Raw genomic sequence first — 25,897 nt, 5'->3', positions numbered from 1 at the left:
TTACCGATCCCACAGAGTCCAAAGACCGGACAAGGTTTCCTTGAAGGTTCGGTGCAGTGCGATCCCCGGGGGAACCGGGAGAGAAACGCGTCGGTACTGGGATATAGAAGGTGGACAGCGCGCACGAACACGCGCCGTCACGCAAACATTCGGGGTTGCGTCCGGGCACGAGTGCATGCCTGCGTGTGTACGCGCGCGCGCGCGTACACACGCAGGCATGCACGCGCGTGTGTGTGTGTTAGTGTGTGCGTGCGTGTGTGTGATGGATTCGTGACGTGGCAAATTGCAGTAATTGCAAACTGTGCCGCGCAGAGAGGGAGACTACAGCACGGCACGGGATACTGCAGATTTGGGGTGGGAGAGGGGGGGATCTATCACGAGTGAGGAAAAACACACACCAGCAGAGAGGGAGAGAGAGGGAGAGAGAGAGAGAGGGGGGGGGGAGGGAGAGAGAGAGAGAGAGAGAGGGAGAGAGAGAGTAGAATGCTTGGATAGAGAGAGAGAGAGAGAGAGAGAGAGAGACAGACAGACAGACAGACACAGACCAAGAGAGCAAGCGCAAGAGAAGGAGGGTGAATTGAATGCTCGGATAGAGAGATCGAGAGAGAGAGTTGAATGCGCGGCGGGAAACGGACACTGATCGGTCGGAGGAGACCTGGTACCGGCCGGTTAAAGGAACACGACCCGGGCTGCGGTGGGGTGTGAGGGGTGTCCCGACAAGTGTCTTAACGTCCGTTCCACACACCGGCTTCAGGGATGTAGTCGACGCGGGAGGAGCTCTGCCCACCCGAGCTCTCCATCGGCATGAAGAAACACTCGGCCAGGGTCGCCCCGCTCTCCGCTTGCAACAGCCCGGTCCTCACCCTCACCAAGGTAGAAGGTAAGGGGAAAGTTTTATCTACCGACGGCTTCCCCGGCGTGGATGATGCTCCCGGTGAGCCTCCGTGCCACTGTACGTCCAACGGTAAGGGTGCTCGGGCACGCGTAAAGAGGAGAAGTGGACGGGGTGATGTAGGCTGATGACACGCGTGGTCCGGTGCCCCGTACAGGGGTCGACCGCTGTGGGATCAGACTCAGAGGACCAACTTTTATCAGGCGGTCGAAGGAAAGGAAGCAACATGGGGACGGTTCAAATGCTCCACTCCATGCGTGTAATGTTTGGAATCTCCCCAAAACATCGCGTAGCCCGATAGATTGGATTGCGTGTTGTGGATTATTCCAAATACATTGTTGTTGTTGTTTTTTTGTACTGCATGCGCTGCTGTTTACCTGGATAAAATAATTGTTCAATATGGCAGATTGCCCCCTTTAAAGTCGGATGGGGTGTTTTTGGAGATAAGGAAATACGCTTTTGCGTAACAGGTTCGCTGAGCGTGAGACTGCATGGGCCGATCCACTGTGTGTGTGTAAAGTTGTTATTGCAGCAGGGGGGTTCCCTCACATACACTGGAACCCCTCCCTCGCCCTCACACTGCACGCACAACGGCGGCGTCTCACATCACGCATCCAAACAAAAAGCAGAATAATCACGCACCATGTCTCGACTGATCGGATTCCTGACACATGAGGCTGCATACTTTTGGAAGCCCAGCAGGCAAGACACTGACTGATTCAATCCGATTTATCATTTTAGGAAATGTCTGACTTTTGCCATGGCTCATGGCATATTCGAGAGAGCGCATTCTGTCAGACATGAAGCAACGCTGGGTTCCGCTGGAGACAGGGAGTGGGCGGGAGGAGGGTGTCTGTGGGGGTGGGATTGATGCACTTCTGGCACGTGTGTGTTGTTTTCCTTCGCGAGCGTCGGTGAATCCCCTGAACGTCAGGGTGTCTTTGGCGGCACGCTTCAGTCTTCGTGGGTTGTGATGTTTTCAAACGCGTTAAGCCTCTTATCCCACAGCAGTCCTCCTCACCTTTCCGTCACGACATTGAGCCCCTGGTATGAGAGACTTATGGATATGCTCGCACTGCACACGTAACCAAATTGGTGTGTGTGTGTGTGTGTGTGTGTTTGTGCGCGCGCACAAACCGTGACAGCAGTTGTGAAGTATTCTGTTCCTACTCAAAACTAATAACAATTCTCTACTAATATTTATTCACACAATACATAAGTAGTCTATTATTTATACACGAAACAGAGTTATATTGAATTGTAATTTAAATAAGATGCCAGAGTGCACAAAAATGATCAAATTAGAGATGGTTTATAAAAATACATTCTGGGGGGGCGGATCCCCCGGAATGTAATAGCGCAGGCCACGCCCCTATATGGTTTTCGCACCGTTCTGTCCACCTCAGATCGACTGACATGATGAAAAGACCAGGGTTGTTTAACACAATTCTTTTCTGGATTGGATTGTTCTGTCATTTGCAATTTAGTTAACTCAACTGATGTGGAACAGATTGATCAGATTTGTTGTTATGTAAATTTAAAGGCTTTTTGCACCAGTGACATTCAAGAGATTGCGCTGAGGAAGATGAGGGTAACACGATAATAGAGTGACTCAACTGAGAACAAGTTTAAAGATTTGATTCCTTTGCACATATTGAACCAACCTTTTCAAGATATCTTGGTCTCTCTCTCTCTCTCTCTCTCTCTCTCTCTCTCTCTCTCTCTCAATTGGATTTGGCTGGGGTCAGGAGTCAAGAGCAGTCATCCTTCATCCCATTTCAAGGCGTTCTTCACGCAGAAGAACAGCACCAGTGCTGTCAAACGAGGGAGGAAGAAAGGAGAGAAGGAGAGGAGAGGGAGGGCTAGGAAGGAGAGGAGAGATCAGGGAGTGAGTTGAGGTTTAGGCATTAGGAGATGCCCAGCCTTTGAAGTAAGAAGTTGGTTCCCAGCGTTCCGCAGCCTGTTATAGCACGCACACGCACTCACACGCACATTCAAGCATTCACACACTTACTCGGACATACACAAAAAAGACCAACACACACACACACACACGCACTGGGACATGCACGAAAAAGACACACAAGCAAACACAGAGACATACAAACAACCACACACATAGATAGACATACACTCGCAAACACACACACACACACACACACAGACACACACACGTGGACATACAGACACACACAGCCACCTGTGTTCTACTGAAAAACCCACACTCCTGCTGTCGGAACACCCTCGGCGATCAGAGAGCTGCTAGTTGTTTTCAAGTTTGGGATGCCAACTTGTTGCGAACATCCTCTTCCTCTGTTGACTCAGGAGAAGACATAGGGTGGCAGGATACACTGGATAGTTACGGGCTTTGACTCCCAGCCGAAAGGTTGTTGGTTTGATCCTAAATGTTCACAGTCTGCCTGTCGGCATTCTTGAACCATATTCCTCAACCCTACCTGCTCCTGCAGAGCATCTATACATTAAAGTTTATGTATCTATATACACAGTGATAGAGTGATTGTACATGCACAGGGAGAGATACATTCGTACTGTTTCATGTCCAGTCCTGCTGTCGTCCAACAGGTGGCATCGCCATCTCACCATCAGCTCACTGGAAACTCACGAGCTTTCTCTCAGTCCAACACATCTCCACTCCCTCTCCAACATGAAACATGGATAGAAGCCTCGGTCACGACACCACCTGGTTTGCACAGCCGACCAAAACCTGTGAGGTCTTACCAACAGAACGGTCAGCCGACGGGTCACACTATCCAGAGTTGTGCTTGTGTGTGTTTGACCGCCCTCTGCACTAGGATTCAAGCGTCACGTGTGGACGGTTTTCATGTGCCGTCCCTTGGCACCGTGAAACATTCCACCCTATACCAACTGGTCCGTGGGTGATGAATTATTGACTACTTCTCCCAAACACATCTCCGGTGAGCGGTGCTGTCGGAGGGGGAATGGCCGTGGGTCAGCCCTCTGGTGGTCTGTGGTGGAGTGCGGTGCGATGTTGAAGGACTTCCTAACAGTCTCTCTAGCGGGCCCTTCAAGCGTTTGCATCCCGTGACAGACCTTGAAACAGAGCAGCTCTCTGCTGCCTGTAAGGAGCTTCAGACGGGGCCCATCCTCTGCCTCAGGACACAAATCATATTTCAGCGGCAGCTGAACGGCGTGGCTCACCCCAGGGCGCCGTTAGCATTGCGGCGGCGGAGACCGCTGCTTATGTGTCTCTGTACCGCTAGCCCTGTCGGCTAACGGCTCATTACACGGTGCGTAGCCCAGTGTTCCCCTGCCTGCCATAGAACACGCCGACAGCCAGGCTGAGGGCGGACAAGCCGCCCGTCTTCGATGTAATTTGGCAGCGTGCATGGGTGCCAGCCCCGTCTCGTTGTCCCGTAGATTAGACTCAGAGGGAAGTTAAAGGGGACATATCATACCACCAGGTGTAAGTGTGATTAGCCGTTACAAGCTGTTTGGCACAGGGAAGGAATGGTTTTCATAGTGACCTCACAAGTGGGCTTGTCCACCTAGATGTACGCTGGATAGATCAGTCTACCAGCCTACCAAGTGAACTGTCGCAAACTTTGCTCATCTATCCTTCAAACATCTGGGTGGACACGCCCACTTGTGATGTCACTATGAAAATCATTCCTTCCCTGTGCCGAACTGCTTGTAACAGCTAATCACACTCACACCTGGTGGCATGACATGAGCCCTTTAAAGGTGTGAGTGTGATCAGCCGTTACAAGCCGTTTTGAAAATCTGCCCCTTATGACATCGCAAGTGGCCATGTCCACCTAGATGTGTGCTGGATAGATCAGTCTACCAGCCTACCCAGTGGACTGTAGCAAACGTTGCTCATCTATCCGTTACACATCTAGGTGGACACGCCCCCTTGTGATGTCATAAGTGTACGTTTTTCTGCCCCTTATTTCTGCCCCCCAACGGCTTGTAACGGGTAATCACACTCACACCTGGTGCCATGTCATGGGACCTTTAACAGCTTTTTCTCCAAAGCGACTCACAGTGAATTTGGACGCTGAACATTAAGGAGCAGGTAGGGGGTTGGAGGCATCTTGTTTAACAGTGCCTTAAGGTATGCTGCAGACATTTGGGCGTCGTGCCTTTCAGCTGGGTGTGGGAGTCTCGAAACACTTTATAAAACCTGCCCCCTATTAAAACAATGATGAAATGGTTCAAGTCTAGTCGATTGTATTTGCACAGCCCTTAATCACAGTAACAGTCTCAAAGGGGCTAATTATGGCTCATTAACAGGGACCACATTTTCATATTACACAAAAGCGAGGCAGACAGAAAGTGGAGAAGAGGAACGAATAAGAGGCGGATGAGCGTGGCAGAACTGAGACAGCCCTCATCTTCGCCACAATCATCATCCTCATCCCTTTAAGGAAAAACGAATTAAAGCTCTATTACGAGCCATCAGCAAAGTACACAGCCTCAGCGGCGGAGGGGAAAGGAGAAAACATTTTTACGTCTCCGCGCCGCCGATCCGCGTGACAAAAAAATTGCTCTCTCAAGCGATTTATATGAAGAGGAGTGACAGCCCAGCACAAGTCATTCCAGGGGGCACCTTAGCAACCACACCCCCTGGTTGAACCTGGAGAAAATAGAATTGATGATGGCACCCGTGAGGCGGCCCGACCCGCCGCCCACCACCGCTGTCAATCAGGGGCGTCGGCAATCGTGTCGGCCGCGTCACAACAAGCCAATAACAAGAAGTGTGTGTAGTATCTAAACCTATCGGAGCCTGATGCTCCAGCGAGCACTCTGCTCCTCCAACGTGACTCATCCATTCAGGTGGAGTCTGAACGGGGGGGGGGGGGGGGGTTTCTCCGAAGCTGACTGCCTGCCTGTGTTCTGCCTGCGTCTGTGTGTTCTGCTCCGGCACTAAGAAATCCCTCTGCAAGTGTTCCTATCTTTAGAGCGTAATCCCTTCCCCAGGGGAACGCTTCCTTCCTTCGGCTTGTTCATCAGCGCTGATATCTCCATCACATCATCTGTAAAAGCCTCCAACCTTCTGCGTTCTAAGCCTTCTAAACTCACAACCTCATCAAGTTTATGTACCTTGGGGTAACACAGCGTGTCGGCACCATATGGTGTCGTTAAACAGTGTCGTCAGTGTATTAGTCCCCCTGGCGTTTCTGTTTCACATTTGGATTAATCTAACTTCACTGTGCATTTATTCATGAAGGAAACAGGAGGAAGAAACAACTTTTTCATTTATTTTTTTACACATCGATATCCTTTGGGTGCTTTGGGGGTCGTGTTGGTGTTGTGTAACTAGAGACGATTGAGGCTCAGATAAAAAGGGGGGGGGTGTGTGGGAAGACTCCGTGAACGGAACATCTGCTGCGGCCTGCCCGACCTTCATTCAACATTGGGCGGCGGGGGCCAATCTTTTAGATATTGATCGGGATCTGAACGTGTCAGGGAGCTCTCCAGGAGGTTTTTAATTGGTGGTCCATCGCACCAAAGCCCCCCCCCCCCCATGGAAATGGCGTGTCAGGGGGAACACAGCGATACTGAGTATTGGCTGTGCTGGTTGTGGAGTACACTGGACACAGTTCTAGCACATGACAGCATGTGACATGCGCACACACACACGCACACACACACACACAAAAACATGTACACACACATATACACACAATCGACAAACAGTCGCACAGTAACACACAAACAGACACATGCAAACACATACCTATACACACACACACACATAGACAATTACATATGCATACACACACATGCACACACTATCACACACACACATATGCCCACTCCCACCTACATATACATACATATGGACGCTCACACATGCATACACTCACATACGCAAACAAATGTGCACATGCACTTACAAACACATAGTGTACACAAACAAGTACACACAAACCTACATACAAAGCCGTATCAGGCACACGCAAACATACACAAACACACACAAACACACACATACAATCTCACGAGCAGGCAGTGTTGCAGCAGTGGTTGGGTCAGGGCGACGGAAGACGTCAGGTCTGAACATCTGACTACTGCGTCCCCAGTTGATCCTCATCCAACACGCTACGACTGTTAGCCTGCTGGACGCCTCCTCTCTCGACCCATCCACCCACCTCTTCCCGCCCAAGTACCTACCGTCCACTCCTGGGAGGGGTGGGGGGGGGTCAGTGTGCTGGTGTGTTTTCGTTTTCCACACCTCTTTGACACATCTCACTCTCTGTGTGTCTATCGGTTCTGACAAGCCAGTTCCCGAGCTGACAGGTTGACCTCGCCTGCGGTCCCGGCCCGGTCTGGCTGTCTGTCAGCGGGACGGCTGCCCCCCCCCCCCCCCCGTACCGTCTCCAACACCTCCTCCACCTCCTCCTTCTCACGGAAACCATGCCTTTCCATAAACACAACCTCGGCTGAGCTCCCTCTCTTACATTTACATTTACATTTACATTTAGGGCATTTAGCAGACGCTTTTATCCAAAGCGACTTACAATAAGTGCATTTGTTACAATAAGTACATTTGTCATAAGAAGTGAAACAATATATCGCTGTCGGTACAGTAAAGACGTTCATAGAACCAAGTGCAAGCATTACAATCGCTAGGCTAACCCATTCCCCGTGTAAAGCAGCGATAGCAGCTACTGTAGATGCTACACAATTAAGTACCTTGAATAAGTGCCAGGACGTACAACATTCAATGGTGGCTGTGCATTGGTTTCTATGCAGAGTCGAGATGAACTCTGAACAGGTGAGTTTTGAGTTTTTCGCTCGTTCCACCACTGAGGTCCCAAAACAGAGAAAAGTTGTGACTTTGCTGATCGACCTTTGCTTGCTCTTAGCGATGGCGGTACCAGACTCTCTTAAGAGCGTGATCCGATCTGAGATTAGGGATGACGGCTCGTCCGTCGTCTCTCGCTGTGATCGTTGTAATGACGAGGAACGGATTGCCTCCTGGAAGCCACTGGAGGGCATTGTGGACGTATGTTTTTAAAGGCTTCCTGGGGCTAATAAGTATTAGTAAAAAGGGAGACCACAGAAGTGTGGTTAAATAACTTTGATAAACTAATATTGATCAATGGTTAAACGCGACACAGGAGCTGTAAAAACAACAAGATCTGTTGTAAACATCAGGGCGGAATAATCCCTAATCTGGAGTCAAGCGCTGTTTACATGAATATCTTCAAATTGTGATTCAATCGTGATTCAATGTGTGGACAGATTCCGTTCCGAATCAATCCACATATTCATCTTGTGTTACGGCCAGAATGACCGAATCACAATTCCACACTCAAATGCTAAAATATCTTGGCATTCATTTAAAAAAGGGACTACCCAACAACAGAGACATAGTAAAGCAGTTTTACGATTATTATCCTCTTATTATTCCCAAGCAGGGAGGATGAGGTCACACAAAAGTGCATATTGGCGTACGCACATTAAAGACAGTACAGATCAAAGGGCACTAGTTGCATCATAATTATCATGTCCAGACAGTTCAACAAGTGTGTGTGTGTGTGTGTGTGTGTGTGTGTGTGTGTGTGTGTGTGTGTGTGTGTGAGTGTGATTGATCTGTTTATCGCCTCTGGAATTGCTGATGCACAGAATATCACTCTTACTCCCACGAAGGTGTCCCCCAAGGCACCACTTACTACACACCACCACCGTTCTCTCTCTCTGGCTCTCATTGTCCCTCACCCTTTCTCCCTCTCTCTCTGGCCCTCGATCTCCCTCATCCTCGCTCTCTCTCTTAACTCCCACTCTCTCGAACTAGTTTTCTCTCTCTCTCTCTCTCTCTCTCTCTCTCTCTCTCTCTCTCTCTCTCTCTCCCACACCCCCTCTGGCCGAGGGACGGCCAGACGGGGTGTGGGAGAGCACTTCCCCATCAAGAACCTACAATGTGTGTGCGTGTGTGTGTGAGTGTTTTGTGTGAGTGAGTGCGGCTAGGTGTTACTGTTCGTGTGTGCTAGAGAACACCTGTGTGTGTGTGTGTGTGTGTGTGTGTGTGTGTGTGCATGCATGCGTTAGTGTGTGTGTGGGATGTGTGTGAGGGAGAGCTCCAGTGTGTGTGGCATGCTAAAGTCGTGAGTCATGAGGACGGGGGGGGGGGGGGGGGGGGGGTCTGGGATCTGCAGCGATCAGAGGGGGGAGAGATCTGCACTGCAGATGTTGAGGGAGGGAGGGAGGGAGGAGGGAGAGAGGGAGAGAGAGAGAGAGAGAGAGGGAGGGGGTGAGAAAGAGAGAGAGGGAAAGAGAAGGGGGGGGAGGGAGGGAGGGAGGGAGGGTGAGAGAGAGAGAGAGAGATGAGAGAGAGAGAGAGAGAGAGAGAGAGAGAGAGAGAGAGAGAGAGAGAGAGAGAGAGAGAGAGAGAGAGAGGACTGTTCTCTGACTGGCTCCTTATGTGCGATGATTACAGTGCACACACAAAAAAGAATGGAAGCTGGGGAGTGCACGTTAATCGCCCACTTTCACAGCACCTGTCTTACTCAGAGCCCCCCACAAGCTTTCTACTCCTCTCTCTCTCTCTCTCTCTCTCTCTCTCTCTCTCTCTCTCTCTCTCTCTCTCTCTCTCTCTCTCTCTCTCTCTCCTCTCTCTCTCTCTCTCTCTCTCTCTCTCTCTCTCTCTCTCTCTCTCTCTCAGAATATTCTGGAACCTGGCTAAGGTCTTTTCTCTTACTGTCATGGAGAGCTCTGGTCTCAGTCATGGTACTGGATTGGAATAAAGAGCCAGAGAGAAGAGCAGATATTGAGCTGTGAGCTGCATGCCGTTTTGTAACGGTACGACTCAATGATTGAACAGACTATCACAGTCCGCTAGTATTCACAGTGTGTGTGGAATAGAGTTTTAACAGGGTATAACCTGATACGGGTGGTGTGTGCGGGTGTGTCTGTCCATCACTTTTGGAAGAATAGGCATTTTTTAAGGATTTAAAGTCAACATTTAAAGTGTCCCCTTTTAAATAGCTCGTAGCTTGAAATAACCTGGAAATATCTGTCAGTCAATGCTGATTGATAGTGATTTTAATAATGTTATCAATAAAATCACATCTATAACTGATATATTCTACAATTAAAACATGCTTGCCAGCCCGTACCTCTCTCTTTGTTTACAATAATCCTACTATCGACATACCGAGAACCCCTTCCATTCCCACTACTATTCAAGCTTACACTTTACGATTTTAACATTGTGAGCATTTAATCAATGTCAATATTACACCAGCAATCATAGTGGGGAGAATAGGCATTTTCAAATGAACTAATGTGAAAAATGATTACATAATGATGTATGGTGATTTGACAGATTATTTGACATTAAGCTCAGACCACAATACCTTTCTCCATATCACCGGGTCACCTTGAGGGTTGAGTTAAAGCCAATGTGATCTAGACGTCGCTGATGTGCTGGCATTACATCAATCCTGAAACCCTTAGTGGGATCTCATCTCTTGGCCAGCGTGCCGGGTAATAACAGTCATAAAGCCCTGGTCGTTAGTGGAGAGTGCTCTTTGTTACACTCAGGGCAATACCTCACTCTGCACCTCGGTTCACTCTGCACCTCAGTCACTCCTATTCACTCTGCACCTCGTTCACTCTGTACCTCACTCTGCACCTCGTTCACTCTGTACCTCACTCTGCACCTCACTCTGCACATCGTTCACTCTGCACCTCGTTCACTCTGTACCTCGTTCACTCTGTACCTCACTCTGCACCTCGTTCACTCTGTACCTCACTCTGCACCTCACTCTGCACATCGTTCACTCTGCACCTCGTTCACTCTGTACCTCACTCTGCACCTCACTGCACATCGTTCACTCTGCAACTCATTCACTATTCACCTCGTCACTCTCTCCTCCAGTCCATTGTTTGGGACCGGCAGGTCAAGGCAGTATCAGTCACTCGCTGGCTGCTCTGTAAGAAGTGTCTTACGTCGGAATGATCGACACGATGCTTCAGTGGGAGAAAAACGCACCGACAGCCGACACCCGACCCTCGCCGCGCCAACTGACGAAACGCTTTGGTCGTCGGCCATGTTTAAGAACGCACAACAGAGTGATTTATTGACGATCCAAAACAATATACTATGTCCGTCACTCTGGAAGTCAATATTGTTATCGTTGGCCGTTACACAGCCGGGTTGATGTTGCGCCAGGACTGAGAACTGCTTAGCTGGTCTCCCAGTGCCACTCTCTCTCGCTCTCCGTGATTGGCTGGGCCGGCGACACTGCATTTGGTAGATTAAACCACTGCAGTGTGGAGGAGAAGTGGCCAGAGCCTCACAGGATAGGGTGGGCGGACAGACGGACGGGCGGACGGGAGGCCGGGAAAGACGTACTTGGCGGGATACAGCAGAGATGACCTTCAGAGCGGCACCAAAGAGGCTCCGCCGTGCTCGGAATAGGGAAACTCTATTCTCACCCTTGTGAGGTAGTCGCTGAGAAAAACGAACAAAACAATGTTGTGGTAGCCTCCTCCTTCTCTCTCCCTCTCTTTCTCTCTCCTTCTCCCCCCATATCTTTGACAGTCTTTGCTGATTCATCACCACGGTATTTTGAGAGCAAAACAATGACTCGGCATCGTCTTTCCTTCATCTTTCATCTCATTGCCAAATTCAATTTGGGGCATTTTTGATGAATCAATTTTTTCTTTTGTCCAAACGCAAAGAGGGATTAGTCTGATTTGGGTGATGACACACCCAAACAGCCGACAAAATCACCTCCATTCTCATCATTCTCTCAGCGTTTCGAGGTCGTCACATGACAGCATGCGATCGTCCATCTGTGTGTCATCGCCACACGTTTCCGACCTTCTGGAGAAAAGGTCCACATTAGCACGGTTTCCGTGGATGGGCCGGAGGAGCGCTAATTAGTTAATCTAGGTTTCTGCTGACAGCACCGGCCAAGGTCAGATACCTTCGGTCCCCATAATGGAACAGCCCCCCTTCCTGGCAGACCTCTCTCTCCCTGGTCCATTCGAAGGCTTTAGGATAGGTTTTATCTATAAAAATATATTTTGCATATGCTGCCTACCCTAACCTGATGTCACCAGACCAATTCGTAAACGCTCTCAGTTCATTCTCGATTTCTGCGTTATTAAGGTGCGCGGATAAGAATCCTTCACAGTTATCCAATCAAACCCGCCCCTTATGAGATAAATGGTTGTGATTGGCCCGACCCTGGACAGGTCTTCTGGAAATCTTTCTAAATAGGAAGGGGGCCAGACGCATATTCCAGAGCCAATAAAACAAGAGCTCGCAGATACATCTGGTTCCCAGGCCAGGCCTTTCCAGTGCCGGCCCTAACAAACAACAAAAAAAGTGCAACCAGTCAGCAGTCAGTCTTATCAGGAGCGAACAGTGCAGTGACCCTCAAGTCAAGAGTGAGCTGCGTGATCGACACAGTGGGGAACGGACCGAATGACATTGCATCGCGCAGAAAATCCTGGTTCATATTGAAGGTATTATGCTCAGAGATGAACCGCGCTAAGCCAAGGCGGGCCCGCAGGATATCCACATGATTGGATGGAAAATTGAGTGTGTGACTGATGTTTTAGATTGTTTGTGTATGTGTCCACACACACACACACACACACACACACACACACACACACACACACACACACACACACACACACACACACACACACACACACACACACACACAGAGACCCCTAGACAGGGGTGTTGTCATTGTGGGCCATCAGACGTAGACAAAGCAGAGGTCGGGGCAGATTCGATATCACGCCCGCCCTCCTTCTGTCCTCTGTACCAAAGGGGAGCTGTCACTTTCGATCGCGGCTCCTTCTTCCTCACATGTCTGATTGATTACACTTCAGCCCGACCCGCCCGTCCAACCGGCTATTTTTACGCGTCGGACAGGAGCGAAGGACGACAGCACAGCGAGGGTGTTGCGACCCGCTGGGTCACCAGAGCCCCTTCAGAGAGTGCTGAAGCCAACCTGGCGACTCACCGTGACGTCGTTTCATCTCGACCCGGCTTGCTGGGTTAAGTGTAGATGTGTGCACCCGATATCCACTCAAATAGATGTGCCTTTGGGTCCCTCTCGACTTCAAAGGAACGCGAAGCCATCGGACGCCGAACTGTTTACCATTCGAATCAAAACACAACGCCCCCGAGCGCCTCAAGTTCATCTGAAGTGCGTGCCTCCATTTTGTCTTGTTTGTTGTTGTTGTTGTTATTGCAAGTTGAGAAGTTGAACATCCTCTGTGTCCCCCCCCCCTCCCCTAGGTGAAGACCGCCCCAGGGACACCGTGGTGGGCGCCCCCGTCGACGGACAGGCGGCCGTGGCCGTGGCGGGGGGGGCGGAGCCGAGCGCCGGCAGCCGGCGGCGGCGGCTGCGATGCTGCGTGCGCGTCACCGCCGTTCAGCTGCAGAAGGCCGTGTGGGGCGTCGTCATGGTGATGTGCGTGTGCTCGTCATGGGCGGGCTCCACCCAGCTGGCCAAGCTGACCTTCAGGCACTTCGACGCGCCCTTCACCCTCACCTGGTTCGCCACCAGCTGGAACTGCCTCTTCTTCCCGCTCTACTACATCGGACACCTGGTCAAGAGCCCCGAGAGGCAGACGCCCCGGCAGAGGTTCAGGTGAGGCGGGACGGACCAAGTGAACCCCAATGTCTCGTGCCAGTATGCATGTCGGGGATTGAGTAAGATTGCTTAACAGTGTGTCTAAAACCATTTCAGTTTAAGGTAAGCTGCTATGGATATACAGGTGCAAAAATTAAAAGGAGAGTGATTGCAAAGTACTTCAATCAAGTTAAATTAAAGAAGTCAAGTAGTGATTTGATTCTCTGATTGACAGCGTCCTATACTGACTATGCAATACAAACAGTGCAGTTGACCTCCTCAATGTATTGGCTGGATCAAGTACATTCAGATATTGATGAAATGGCATTTCCCCGCCTGATCCTAGCGTGGGAAAAAGTCTCATACCCATCACAGTTGTGTTCTAATGAACCTCCTTGCATTTCCGCACACTCTGTCTATCAGAGCTGTTATTGATCATGTAGGATTAACATGTTGGTCGAAGTGTAAGCCATTCCATCGCAGCCAATCAAAACTCATCCCTTAAGGTAGCTACTTCCATTCCATACAGGGGAGCATTCTATGGTCATATATGATTGATGATGGTCATTTAGGTAGTGAAGGTGGGGATAAAGATGATGAATAGAAGGAAGAAGATGATGAGGATACCTCTTAGTCATTCAGCTGGTGTTTAGCAGCTGTGCCCAGTGTTGCAGAGTACCTTAAAATGCCTGCAGCCGTCTAGGAGTCCCCTTGTTTGGGATGCACCTCACGCCGCATGAGCTGTTCCGGCCAGCGGTTATGTAAGGAGCCGGGGGCTGCCAACTCTCTCTGTATCGCGACGTGCTCCGCATACAAAACGCACGCGTCGACTTTTGTTCCTGTTCAATTCGCACCTGCGGCAGAACATCTCTACCGTCGGAGGGCGAAAGAGGGGTACATTAAAATGCTAAAGTGAAGTCGTGACATTTCACTAGTTCAGCAGTGTCTCGCGTTCACCCGGTCGTGTTGTGTTGATGGATCCAGACGGTTCATGTAATGGAACCGGTGGTTTAGAGCCAGAAGGGGCGATAAAGGTAGTGGAGTGATGCAATGTAGGTGAAATACAGTAGTGCCAGGACACCGGGAGAAACAGAGGCAACACAATCTATGACTGCCGTAGCCATTCAAAGACAGCAGGTCTCAATTACGGCTGATGAACACAGGTGCAAACACACACACACACACATGTATCCCTGGTGTGTGTGAGCGAGTGGCCGTTGCAGAGGTTAACCACAAAGTGCATTGGGTTTCCATTATTAAATTAACAAGCCGGTGAGCATTGAATTTGTACCGGAGGAATGAAAGACCCGGTATGTTTGAACGGAGACTGAACTGTATCCACCAGGATACTCCGTCACCAGGCTAAAGCGCTGTATGGTTAGTTGGGGTACTAAAAAAAACGTAGAGAAAATGCATTAAAGTTTTGCACTCGGTTTAACCGAATATCTCAATCTGCACTTGAATCAAACTGCCCACAAAGGACAACAATTAAAGAATGGGAAGATCTTTATCAGTAGATTCCTTCTTTGAAACAAACAGGGATTCAACCTTGATTGTGGCATCTCTGAGTGAGTTGAAGACTTAGCTTTTATTTCTTCATTGCTGATCGCTTAAAGCTGCAGGTCCGAATTGAACAGCAAGGTGTGTTGATTATATGGTTAGCACACTAGCGGGCTTGAGCCATAAAGATGACCCTCGGCTTAAGAGATTCAGCGTAGATACCATGCCTACCTCGTTTTCCTTTCTCTCTCTGTGTGATGTGTACATCACACACCCAACCTGTGGTCCGCAGACAGGTACTGCAGGTGTTTCCGTGGAGAATGGTCAAAAAAAAAGAAATATATCAGGTGGTCCGCAAAAGGCCTCAACAAAAATCGAGCAGCCAGTCTGAAGTTGAAGGTCTGGCACCCATGCTTTCACGTCCTTATGTGCAGGGAGTGCTGCCGGTTCTTCGGGGACGACGGGCTGACGCCCAAGGTGTTCTTCACCAAGGTGGCGCCGTTCGGTCTGCTGTGGATCCTCACCAACTACCTGTACCTGCAGGCTCTGAGGAAGATCAACACCACCGACGCCTCGGCACTCTTCTGCTGCAACAAGGCCTTCGTCTTCCTGCTGTCCTGGATCGTCCTACGGGACCGCTTCATGGGAGTCAGGGTGGGCTGCTCGCACCTCTCTCTTCTCACCTTCTCTCTCCATCGCTCTCTCTCCACCTCTCTCTTCTCACCTTCCCTCTCTCCATCTCTCTCTTCTTACGTCGATCTCTCCAGCTTTTTTCTTACCTTCTCTCCATCTCTCTTCTTATCTTCTCTCCCCATCTCTCTCTTCTTACCTTCTCTCTCTCCATCTTTCTTCTTACCTTCTCTCTCTCCATATTCTTCTTACCGTCCCTCTCCATCTTTCTCTTCTTATCATCTCTCTCTCCTTATCTTCTCTCTCTCCATTTCGTGTGCCGGGATCAGATTATACAAAGTTTTTGGGCTGGCCCAAATTTGGCCCAATTTCAAATTTGTCATATTGCTTGAGTCTGAGATTTTCTGCGACTGCAAGTATGGTGCTGGAATGGGTCTGATTTGGTGTTGTCTGATCCCGGTATTACACTCTTGTTCCTTCTCTTCTTCTTTTCCTCTTTCCCCCTGAAACTTTTCTCTCCATCTCTGTCAGTCTCTCTCTCGTTCCGTCTTTCCCCATGGCTATGTTTCTGTCCTTCTCATCTCTCCATCTTTTCTCTCATCTCTCTTTTACTCTCGTTTTCTGTTCTCCCTCTTTCTGTTTCAGTCCCTCTTTGCTGGCTCAGTCTCTCTCTCCATTACGTCTACCTCCCCATATCTGACGCTGCATTTTTTTCCTTACATTTAACCTCTGTTTATTTATTGTTTGGCTCTTATGCGTGAAATTAAATCCAATCACAGCTTTTGCTGCATCACGAAAAAAAACACAACGACACAGATGAGTCCATCATAAGTCGCAGCTCATTAGTCAACAAAGCAACGACGTTGCCGTTCGCTGTAGCTGGCGTACTTTTGACTAAACATCTCTGCAATAAATTTGCACCAGAACAACACAATTAAATAGGAAAAAAGCAAACATTCAGGCATCATTGACAGTATTTTGTCAATGTGCAGTTCCAATACACACAATAAAGATGGTCGCTTATTGGAAGATGCGGTGCAGTGATCCCATCTCCTAATTGAATGAGTCTGATCCAGTCTCCGCCTCTATCGTGCTCATCTCTCTCAGGTGGGCTCTACAGAGTTAAGAGGTAGCGTGTGTGGGATTCAGAGCGGTCCCCTGCGCTCTTATCGTAATGAAATCACATTGACTTTCCTCTATGTTCTTCCTCTATACATTATCTGCTCACTAGGGTTTGAAAGTTGTTTTCCTTAACATTAGAGTGCATGTGTGTGTGTGTGTGTGTGTGTGTGTGTGTGTGTGTGTGTTTGCTTGTTTGTTTTGACTTTAAGTACAAACAATGGATGGATCAAGAAAATATCACATGTCCATAACTTCAAGGATGTCTTTTATTTTACTCCATCTGCCAGGCTTCAATCCTAGAGATGTTGGCACTGCATTCCTACACATCACTTGAGAGCACATTCTGCAACATTGCAGTCTTAGAAATGCATTTCTTGTTTAATCCTGAGGGATTCCCTCTGTGATAGAAGGGTCTCTTGATAAGAAGACAAGTGATGTTTGCAGACAAGCAATTGATGATCTGTGTAGTAGGACTTCACTCCAATATGGTGTTATTGGAGATATTGGATATCGTTATACAGATATTCCCCGTAGTTTTCATTTTGCAAATTTCTGACTCAGTTGCCACCATAGTTGCTACAGATATCCTGTTTCGTTGCCACAGTTGCTCAAACCCAGGTATGCAGAGTACAGAAGGAGGTTGCCTGTGATGTGATGGGTCGCAGGGTTAAGGAGAGTCAAGTCAACTAGCTTGTCCACTGCAGATAATACAAAACACACTCAAAACACAACCGACAATCGGCGAAACTATGTTATAGTATCCCGTGTTACTATAACAGTAGTAAAATGCAGGACAAGGCATGAGGGGAAAGAACAGGGACACATATAGCAGGTGTCTGTGTGCAAGGAGCTAAGGAGAGTAATGGGTGCTGAAATCCACCACAACAGGGCTCACATAAATCACACAGCCATATAAATCCCAACCGGCTCATGATGCAATAACAACCGTGTTACTCACTGCAGTAATCCGTCTCGAGGCTCCACCGTAGTTGGCCACATTTGTCCGGGGTCGAGACAAAAGCACACAAAAACAACAAGTGCTGTTGTAGCCGTATTCCCCCCCCCAAAAAAACAATACGGTCCATTGATCACAAACTCGATCAGCTACACTGCAACCTACCAGGAGAGACTCAAAGGAAACCGCCGAGATGGTTACGTTAATGTATTCAGTTGGAGATGTTTATGTTTATCTTATGTTTATCTATGTTTATTAGGTCAGAGATGGGTACGTTTAGTTATTCGGTTGATAGTCATGTTTGTGTATTGGTTTAGAGATGCTTAAGTCTAGGTTTTAGGTAAGAGATGTTTAAGTTTATGTATTAGGTTACAGATGGTTAAGTTCAGGCTCTGGTTGTGCAAAAGCAATTCTGTCCGATACGTCTGTTTTGTCTCTCCAAACGCAACCGTGGTTCTCACAGTCCGACGCATAGAGAAACCCATCACAGGTGTGCTTCTTTATAAACAGAGCAGGTGACAGGTAATTAAGAGCTAATGAAAAGGGACGCACTGTGATTGGTAACGAGAAGCTCTGGATGAGAACGAGGATTAACGAGGATTAATGAAGAAAATGTCAAATGATAATTTGATTCATATTTTTATTTGGAGTTGCGTATGTCGAATGGCACCTTGCCTACTACTCTCGTGATATTTGATAGTACAATTTTATTGTTTTTTTCAACTTTTTACTAAATGACTAGGGTAAGGCATGGAATCAGAATTACGTTGGCGTGGGGAGTTTCTAAATCTTTGACTGAAATCACTGAAATCAAAATACTTTGAAAATACACATACGCATGATGAAGAATAACATAGAATATTGAACTTTGCAGGCTAATGATTTTTATCATAAGATGTCTGGTGCATACTTATAGTCACCGCTAGCCCTTACCCCATTGAAGACGCTGACACCTTTTCATAGAAACAAAAAACGCACAGGAGCTGCGCTAAACGCAGTGCGCCGTCGCTGAATTGGTGGAGGGTAACGGCGTGGTGTAGAGAGGAAACGCGGTAAGTTGTGGTTGACAGTTTAAAGGCAGCATTGCAGGGAGATATATTTTTTTGTGTAAGGGGGGGGGGGGCACCCCACTGGCTCTGCAGGCAGTAACACCCTGCTCATTTGTCTTCCTGACACCTCCTTAATGCATTGATAATCCACTCAATGAGACCAGGTATTGTCCTCCATAACCCCCAAACCCCCCCCCACACACACCCACAGGCACCAACACACACCCACACTATCGCAAGCTCTGCAATACTGTACAGACCCAAACACACATACACACACTGACACAACACATACACACACAGCCCACTCCAACCAGCTTGCAAGCACACACACCACATAGGCACTGTCACACTCTAAGGCATAAACGCACACACACACAAAAACACACACACACACACACACAGGCACCGTAACTGGCTTGCATGGGAACATACTGCATAGGTCTAACACAAGCTATGCTGTACCTTACAGAGCCAAAGTCAAACACTGGCACGAGGCATACACACTCCACACTTGCATGCACACATAGTGCCCGTCACACACTGTTGGCCACTGTCGCACATCTACAGTACAATACCGACCCGAACGCACACGTGCACCAACCTATGTTCACACACACACACTCACACTCACTCACTCAGACACACACACACACCAGAGATGGAAATTAACTTTTTTGCCCACAAGCCACTGTGGCAGGTAGATTAAAAGATCTACCAGCCACTCATCTTTTTTTATCAGCCACTTTTTATATGCTATATATTTTTTAAATATATGCTGACATTTTAAACAATATAATAGTAACAATAGATAAGAAAAGTGTTTTGCATACACATCATTTTTTCCATCAGAAGTGATTTTTACTCTAAGCAGGTGCTACCAAGGAACTGAGTTGAAAATGTTACACTCTTACCGCATATGATAAACAATACACAGGTATCTGCCACGTTAAATCATGTTTATTTCAAAGGTGTTACGATGATAAGTTTGGGGATAATTCATCTATACAAAATATTATCAAAAAAAAACTAAACAACATGCATGGCTACACCATCATAAGTCAATAGGAACATTTGTTTTTCCAGTGCACTGGCCTTTAAATTTCTTCAATTCAACCAGATGTATAATGAAATCTGCCCCTATAATGCAACAGATGTATCCTCTCGGTATAGGAAGACTCATACTCTGCCTATGCATTCAAAATTAAACATTTGAAAACAGGCCACATTAAAAACGTCAGAATACATTAAATTATATTTATATATAGGAACTCGTTAGCGTATCTGTTTGTGTACGTTCGCTATGCTGCCCTGCTATTGCGCATTCACAGACTGGCTTTTGTCAAAGGAATACCCGGTCAATGATGGATTTAATATGGACACAAACGACTAAAAATTTGATCTTTGTGTGGATTTATATGCACGTTACGGGATGAATTGATAAGCTCCTGTAAGGGCTACGATGGCACAGATGACAGCTGATTTGGAACGGAACAGCAAAGTAAGGAACCCCGACTTTTTCACTGTTCAATTATTAATGTTGTTTTTGAACGAGTATTGGAATACTCCCTCGGAATATCCAACGAGTATTCGAAGCCTGTAAAATGGTATTCGGGACAGCCCTACGTCTTAGCACACACACTTGACATCTGTTTGGACCAGACTGACAGAAAGCAGCTGTTTGCCAAACAAGTGAGCAAAGCTCTAAGGTTACCCAACATGCTCGTTTTTCAACAGCAACAAACTGTTGCATTAGGCCTAATAGAAAATAAAAAATAACTTACGTGCAGTGCCATTCGAAGTCTTGAAATGGCCTTCCCTTTTTGGAAATTGCGTGTGCATTTCGAAATAGTAGAGCCAATTTCGAACTTCTATCAAGCTGGGCTGTTCTGAGGCTAACGAGCGGCCTCATCGCTGTCGTGGTTTCGGGCGCTGATTTCCCCTTGGCAATTTTCAAAACGTGAAGGTGACTTTTTGAGGACTCGTGGTCCTCCACGGCTTCCAATTTTAGGTTTTGTGTCCCACTCACAAAACTATTGGACCTGTGGCCATCCGAAGCATGTTTACGACAGAGAGCACAGAACATTGTCTGGCTCGTCCCGTCAAACACCAGCCAGTCACGGTGTTGCCCACTGTCCGATGTTCGCCATCTCTCATTAAAACAACGCTTCTTTTGGGGGATGACAGCCGTACTATCATCCGCCACCTGTACCTGGCCTACACTCTCCTCAGCTGTTCTCTTTCCTCCGGTGAGGAAACGCAACATTGCTTTCGCTAGTAGTTCTTTCTTTATATGTCATTAATTAGCCTAGCATACTATACCGAACGTTGATACCGGCATATTATCTCTATGGTTACCGGTATATTATCCCGGATGTTGACAATCGCAGTTCAGCAAAAGAGGCGTAGAAGAAGAAGGGGGCCGGATGTTGACAGTAATGGTTGTGGAACTGTGCAGCGCCGTATGACGAATGTATTAAATATGCAAATTGAACGGACCTGACTAGAAAGTATTACCCGACACAGTGGCGGGTGAAGTGACACAATTCACCCGCCACCATAAAAATCCACCCGCAAATGGCGTGTGGCGGGTGTTAATTTCCATCCCTGACACACACACACACACACACACACACACACACACACACACACACACACACACACACACACGCAGTATTTTTGATACTGCATTCTTGGCATAAATGTGGCAGCTTGCAGGAATCCCAGATGACCTGGCGGAACGCTGGGAGACCCAGTTCAGGGCCGGCCGGTGTCAGGGCTGATTGCTGATTCTCTACTCTGGGAGAGGAACGGCTTGGTGAATTGATACGTGTGTGTTTACTATCTGGATGGCTGGGGCCAGGGGGTGTGAGTGGGGAGGAAGGTGGAAGGTGTGTGTTGTGTGTGTGTGTGTGTGTGTGTGGGGGGGTTGCGGGCTGGGGACTTGGATGTAAACACAACGACAGCGCAGCGGAAATCAATGTTAGCCATTCCACCTTACACCACAGAGGCGTTCCTGACTGATTGGGAAGTGATTTGCTCCGTACGCAAGAGGGAATATTGCTCTGTTGGTTTATTTTGCTTGTGTCTGCATTCGTCTATTAATTCAATTCATATAAATAATATTAAATATCGAAGGCTTTGATGTATATAGACAGCCTTGCTGCAATGTACCGTGGTTTTGACTTATAAAGTGTGCTTATATTGGACAAAGGTGTCTACTAAAATACGTAATGGAATACAAATGCAGTTTCAGAAGGCTTTGATAATGACTTCCCAAGCAAATGTATATTAAATAAATGATCCGGATATGAATCATGACTGACCCTTGATCTTGCGCGATGCAATCAATCATGGATGTGGTGAAGCAAGCCACGGTGCTCATCTCTTCTGGGCCTTTTTATTGCCCGCAACTCATTCCCATACATCCCTGTATTCACTTGGCCTTGTGGCCAGTGGACGATTATCCATATATTATCCTTCCACCCTTCACACATATATATCTTCTCTCCCTCCCTCCACCCCTCTTCTCCCCCCTTCCTCACCCTCTCTCTCGTTCTCTCCCTTCCTCCTTATCTCTCCCACCCTCCTTCTCACTTTCTCCCTCCTTCCCATGCTCTCTCTCCCTCCCTCTCCCTCTCTTTCCCCCTTTCTCGCCCTCTCGCTCCCCCTCTCTCTCTCTCTCTCTCTCTCTCTCCCCCTCACCCTCTCCCTCTCTCCCTCCTTCCATCCCTATCTTTCCCCCTTTCTCGCCCTCTCTCTCACCCTCTCTCTCTCTCTGTCTCTCTCTCTCTCTTTCTCAATGTCTCTCTCTCTTTCTCAATGTCTCTCCCTCTCCCCGCAGATCGTGGCAGCCATCTTGGCAATCGCGGGCATTGTGATGATGACATACGCGGACGGCTTCCACAGCCACTCCGTCATCGGCATCACGTTGGTGGTGACCTCAGCCTCCATGTCAGCACTCTACAAGGTACGGGGGAGGGAGCACGCGGAACAGCGGTGTGGGCTGATGGGAAGCCGTCACACTCGGCTGTTTTCTAATATAAGAAAGTACCACCTCAGAAACGGCGGTCTGCAACATCAATGTTTCTGACAAAAGAATCAAGGAGGGGCCGGAGCCTTGACGTCATTGGTGCAGGATTTGTGTTCTCCAAATTGGACCAATGACATCCATGGTCCAACTCTTCCACAATTTGATTCATATAAGCCAGTTTTTATTGAACTATTTACTGTTTATTCGTTTAGCAGAGGCTTTCATCAAAGAATGAAAAAAATACAGTTAATGTACAAGCAGGAAGGGGCTTGCTCAAAGATGCTCACAGATAGACTGTGTAGACACTGGGGTTGGAACCCACAACCTTTTGACACGGAGTCAAACCACTGAAGTGGCTAGCTATGTTGTTAGACTCTCTCAAATTACTGTAACCTGTAGGCACTGACGAGTGAGATTCTACAACCCTCCCTCCTTCTTAATCCACTGTATACACCGTAAATCGCTCTTGATCAAAGGGTTATACACAGTTAACAACCTTAGCTCACACGTAATGCACAGAAAATAATAAAATACCAATTATTTCTAAAAGCCATCTTTCAACTGAAGCAACAGCACCAAGCGCTACAATGCAGTACCAGAACACAGCTGGTGCCAAGAGATCACATAAACAAACAACAAGGAGTGTGAATCACACACACACACACACACACACACACACACACACACACACACACACACACACACACACACACACACACACACACACACACACACACGCACACACACACAAACACACAATTTAGTCAGAGTGAATCCATCCATCAGTTGCCTCACTTTGCCTTGTGAACTGCAGCGCATCGCGGGTGGTATGTTCTGCTGTATGATTGGGTGTGAATAATCAGGACCACCGAGGTACCCCAAGGCGGTACCGTCTCCCTTTGTTCATGCGACTCAATAAACACCACAGATGTAGGGGTTTTATACAAGCTTTGTGGAGTCCTTTGCCTTCTGCCCCAAGTTGTACATGAGAACTCTGTTCTCTCCACACTGGAAAGGCTCCAACCAGCTTATGTAAGCAGGTGACAGAAGACAGAAGGCTGTTATGGAACGCAGGGCGGAACTGGCCGGGGTGCGCGTGTGTGAATGCGTGTCTGTGTGTGTGTGTGTGTGTGTGTGTGTGTGTGTGTGCACAGTGTGTGTGCACACACAGTGTGTGTGCGTGAGTGAGAGACGGAGAGAGAGAGAGAGAGAGAAAAAGACAGATTTACTTTGCATGTCATGGTGAATGTGAGTTTTTGTTCTACGGTGTGCGTGTGAGACTATGTGTGTGTGTGTGTGTGTGTCATAGAGCACGAGAGAGAAACATTTACTTTGCACGCTTGAATGGATGTGTGTTTTTGTGTGTGACTGTGTCTATGTATGTGTGTGTACCTGCGTATGCGAGTGTGTGCGTGCGTGCATGCCTGCGTGTTTGTTTGTTTGTGTGTGTGCCTGTGTGTCTATAAATGTATGCGAGTGTGTAAGTGCCTGCCTGCATGTTATTGCGTGTGTGTGTGTGTGCGTGCGTGTGTGCGTGCGTACGTGCGTGTGTGCGCGCGTGTGTGTGACTGCTCGACTCACGACACGCCGGCCGCGCCCCCCTCTGTCCCGCTGTCCGCGATGGCTGGAGTGCTAATCCGTTGCGAGGGACGTTGTGCCAGGAACATGGCTGCCCCCCCATCCCTCCACATCCTCCTGATCTCCTCTGTACTGGGGGCCAAACACAGTTCACAGTCTACAGAGTAAGGGCACACTCACACTAGGCCATCTGTACCGTGCCCGAGTAAGTTTGGCCCCAGTTTGGCTCGTGTGAGCACGCCATCCGTACTCAGGTACAGTTCAGTTCCGTGGCCTCAGCACACTTCGGAGAGGTGTGCTCAGGCCACGGTGCAGATGCTAATGAGCCGACACGGGCATACGCATACGTATGTACAAGAGGCAACCGTACTCAGGCCCAGTTGAGATTGCCTAGTGAGAGCACAGCCCAGCGGCACAGTGGGGGGTGGGGGGCAATCGTTGAGGACGGAACCGTGCAACTTTGCCTAGTGTGAGTGCTCCCTAACACCATCCCCCCTCCATCACCTTACCCTCAGGTGCTGTTTAAAATGGTCCTGGGCAGCGCCAAGTTCGGAGAGGCGGCGCTGTTCCTGACGGTGGTGGGCGGGGCCAACTTTGTGTTCATCAGCTTCGTGCCGGTCATCCTGTACTTCACACACGTGGAGTACTTTGCCTCGCTGGGCGACATCCCCTGGGCCTACCTGTGTGGCGTTGCTGGCCTGCTGTTCGGTACGGACGCGTGTCAATGCTCAACTGTTTTCTTATCCCCAGTTATATCGATCACTTCCTTCAGTTTTATTTGGCCCCACTGCAAGGGATGGCATTCATCATTTCTTGTAATATGTTTATTTACAAACCAAACTTTTGTGTTTTCTAACTGTATTTTCATAACTGATTCGATTTTGCTCCTCTCTACAGCGTTCAACATCCTGGTGAACTTTGGCATCGCGGTCACATATCCAACACTAATCTCACTGGGAATCGTGCTCAGTGTCCCAGTGAACGCCTGTAAGTGTTTAATGCCTTATTCTTAATGCCTAGTCCCCATTTTATAACAACAATCAAACTACAACCTACTTTTATTGCTAATGATGTCTCGACTCCAGATAAAGCTTTGATTACATCTGAGACAGGTATTTATTTTCTAGAAGCAGGATATAGTGGCTAACTAATGCTCGGCCCCGAGCCAAAAGAAACTGGGTTCGATCCCCTAGTGACCCAATCCTACCTGCATGCAAATTGCGACGCCTAGTCGTGCTTTCCATCAGAGGCATGAGTGTCCTTCACACAGCGTCACCATGCCTCCTGTTGTGTGCTGCAGTGGTGGACCTGTACACATGCGAGATCCACTTCAACACGGTCCGTCTCATCGCCGTCTTCATCATCTGCCTGGGCTTCCTCATGCTGCTGCTCCCCGAGGACTGGGACAAGTGCATCATCCAGCTCAGCACCAGGCTGCGCAAACGCGACGAGCCAGCAGAGGGCAGCGGCGAGCCGGGCGCCACCACCGGCCTCAACTGGAACCGCAGAGCAAGGACCTCCATGTCCACGTTTGCACATTGA

The 25,897-nt window shown here is 48.4% G+C and overlaps 1 protein-coding gene across 1 annotated transcript; it reads left to right on the top strand.

The window, feature by feature from the left end:
* Positions 1-804: 804 nt before the first annotated feature.
* slc35f3b (solute carrier family 35 member F3b) lies at positions 805-25,897 on the top strand (the record flags this gene model as incomplete). The annotated part of the gene is made up of 7 exons (XM_079758868.1): positions 805-880; positions 13,152-13,506; positions 15,423-15,642; positions 22,589-22,714; positions 24,871-25,063; positions 25,253-25,342; positions 25,656-25,897. The coding sequence occupies 7 exons, from the start codon at positions 805-807 to the stop codon at positions 25,895-25,897; spliced, it is 1,302 nt and encodes a 433-aa protein (XP_079614994.1).

The sequence above is a fragment of the Pollachius pollachius genome (assembly GCF_949987615.1).
Source record: "Pollachius pollachius genome assembly, chromosome: 2".
In the NCBI taxonomy this organism is placed as follows: Eukaryota; Metazoa; Chordata; class Actinopteri; order Gadiformes; family Gadidae; genus Pollachius; species Pollachius pollachius.
The sequence above is the reverse complement of the archived record's forward strand: the minus strand, read 5'-3'. Positions and strand labels throughout refer to the sequence as shown.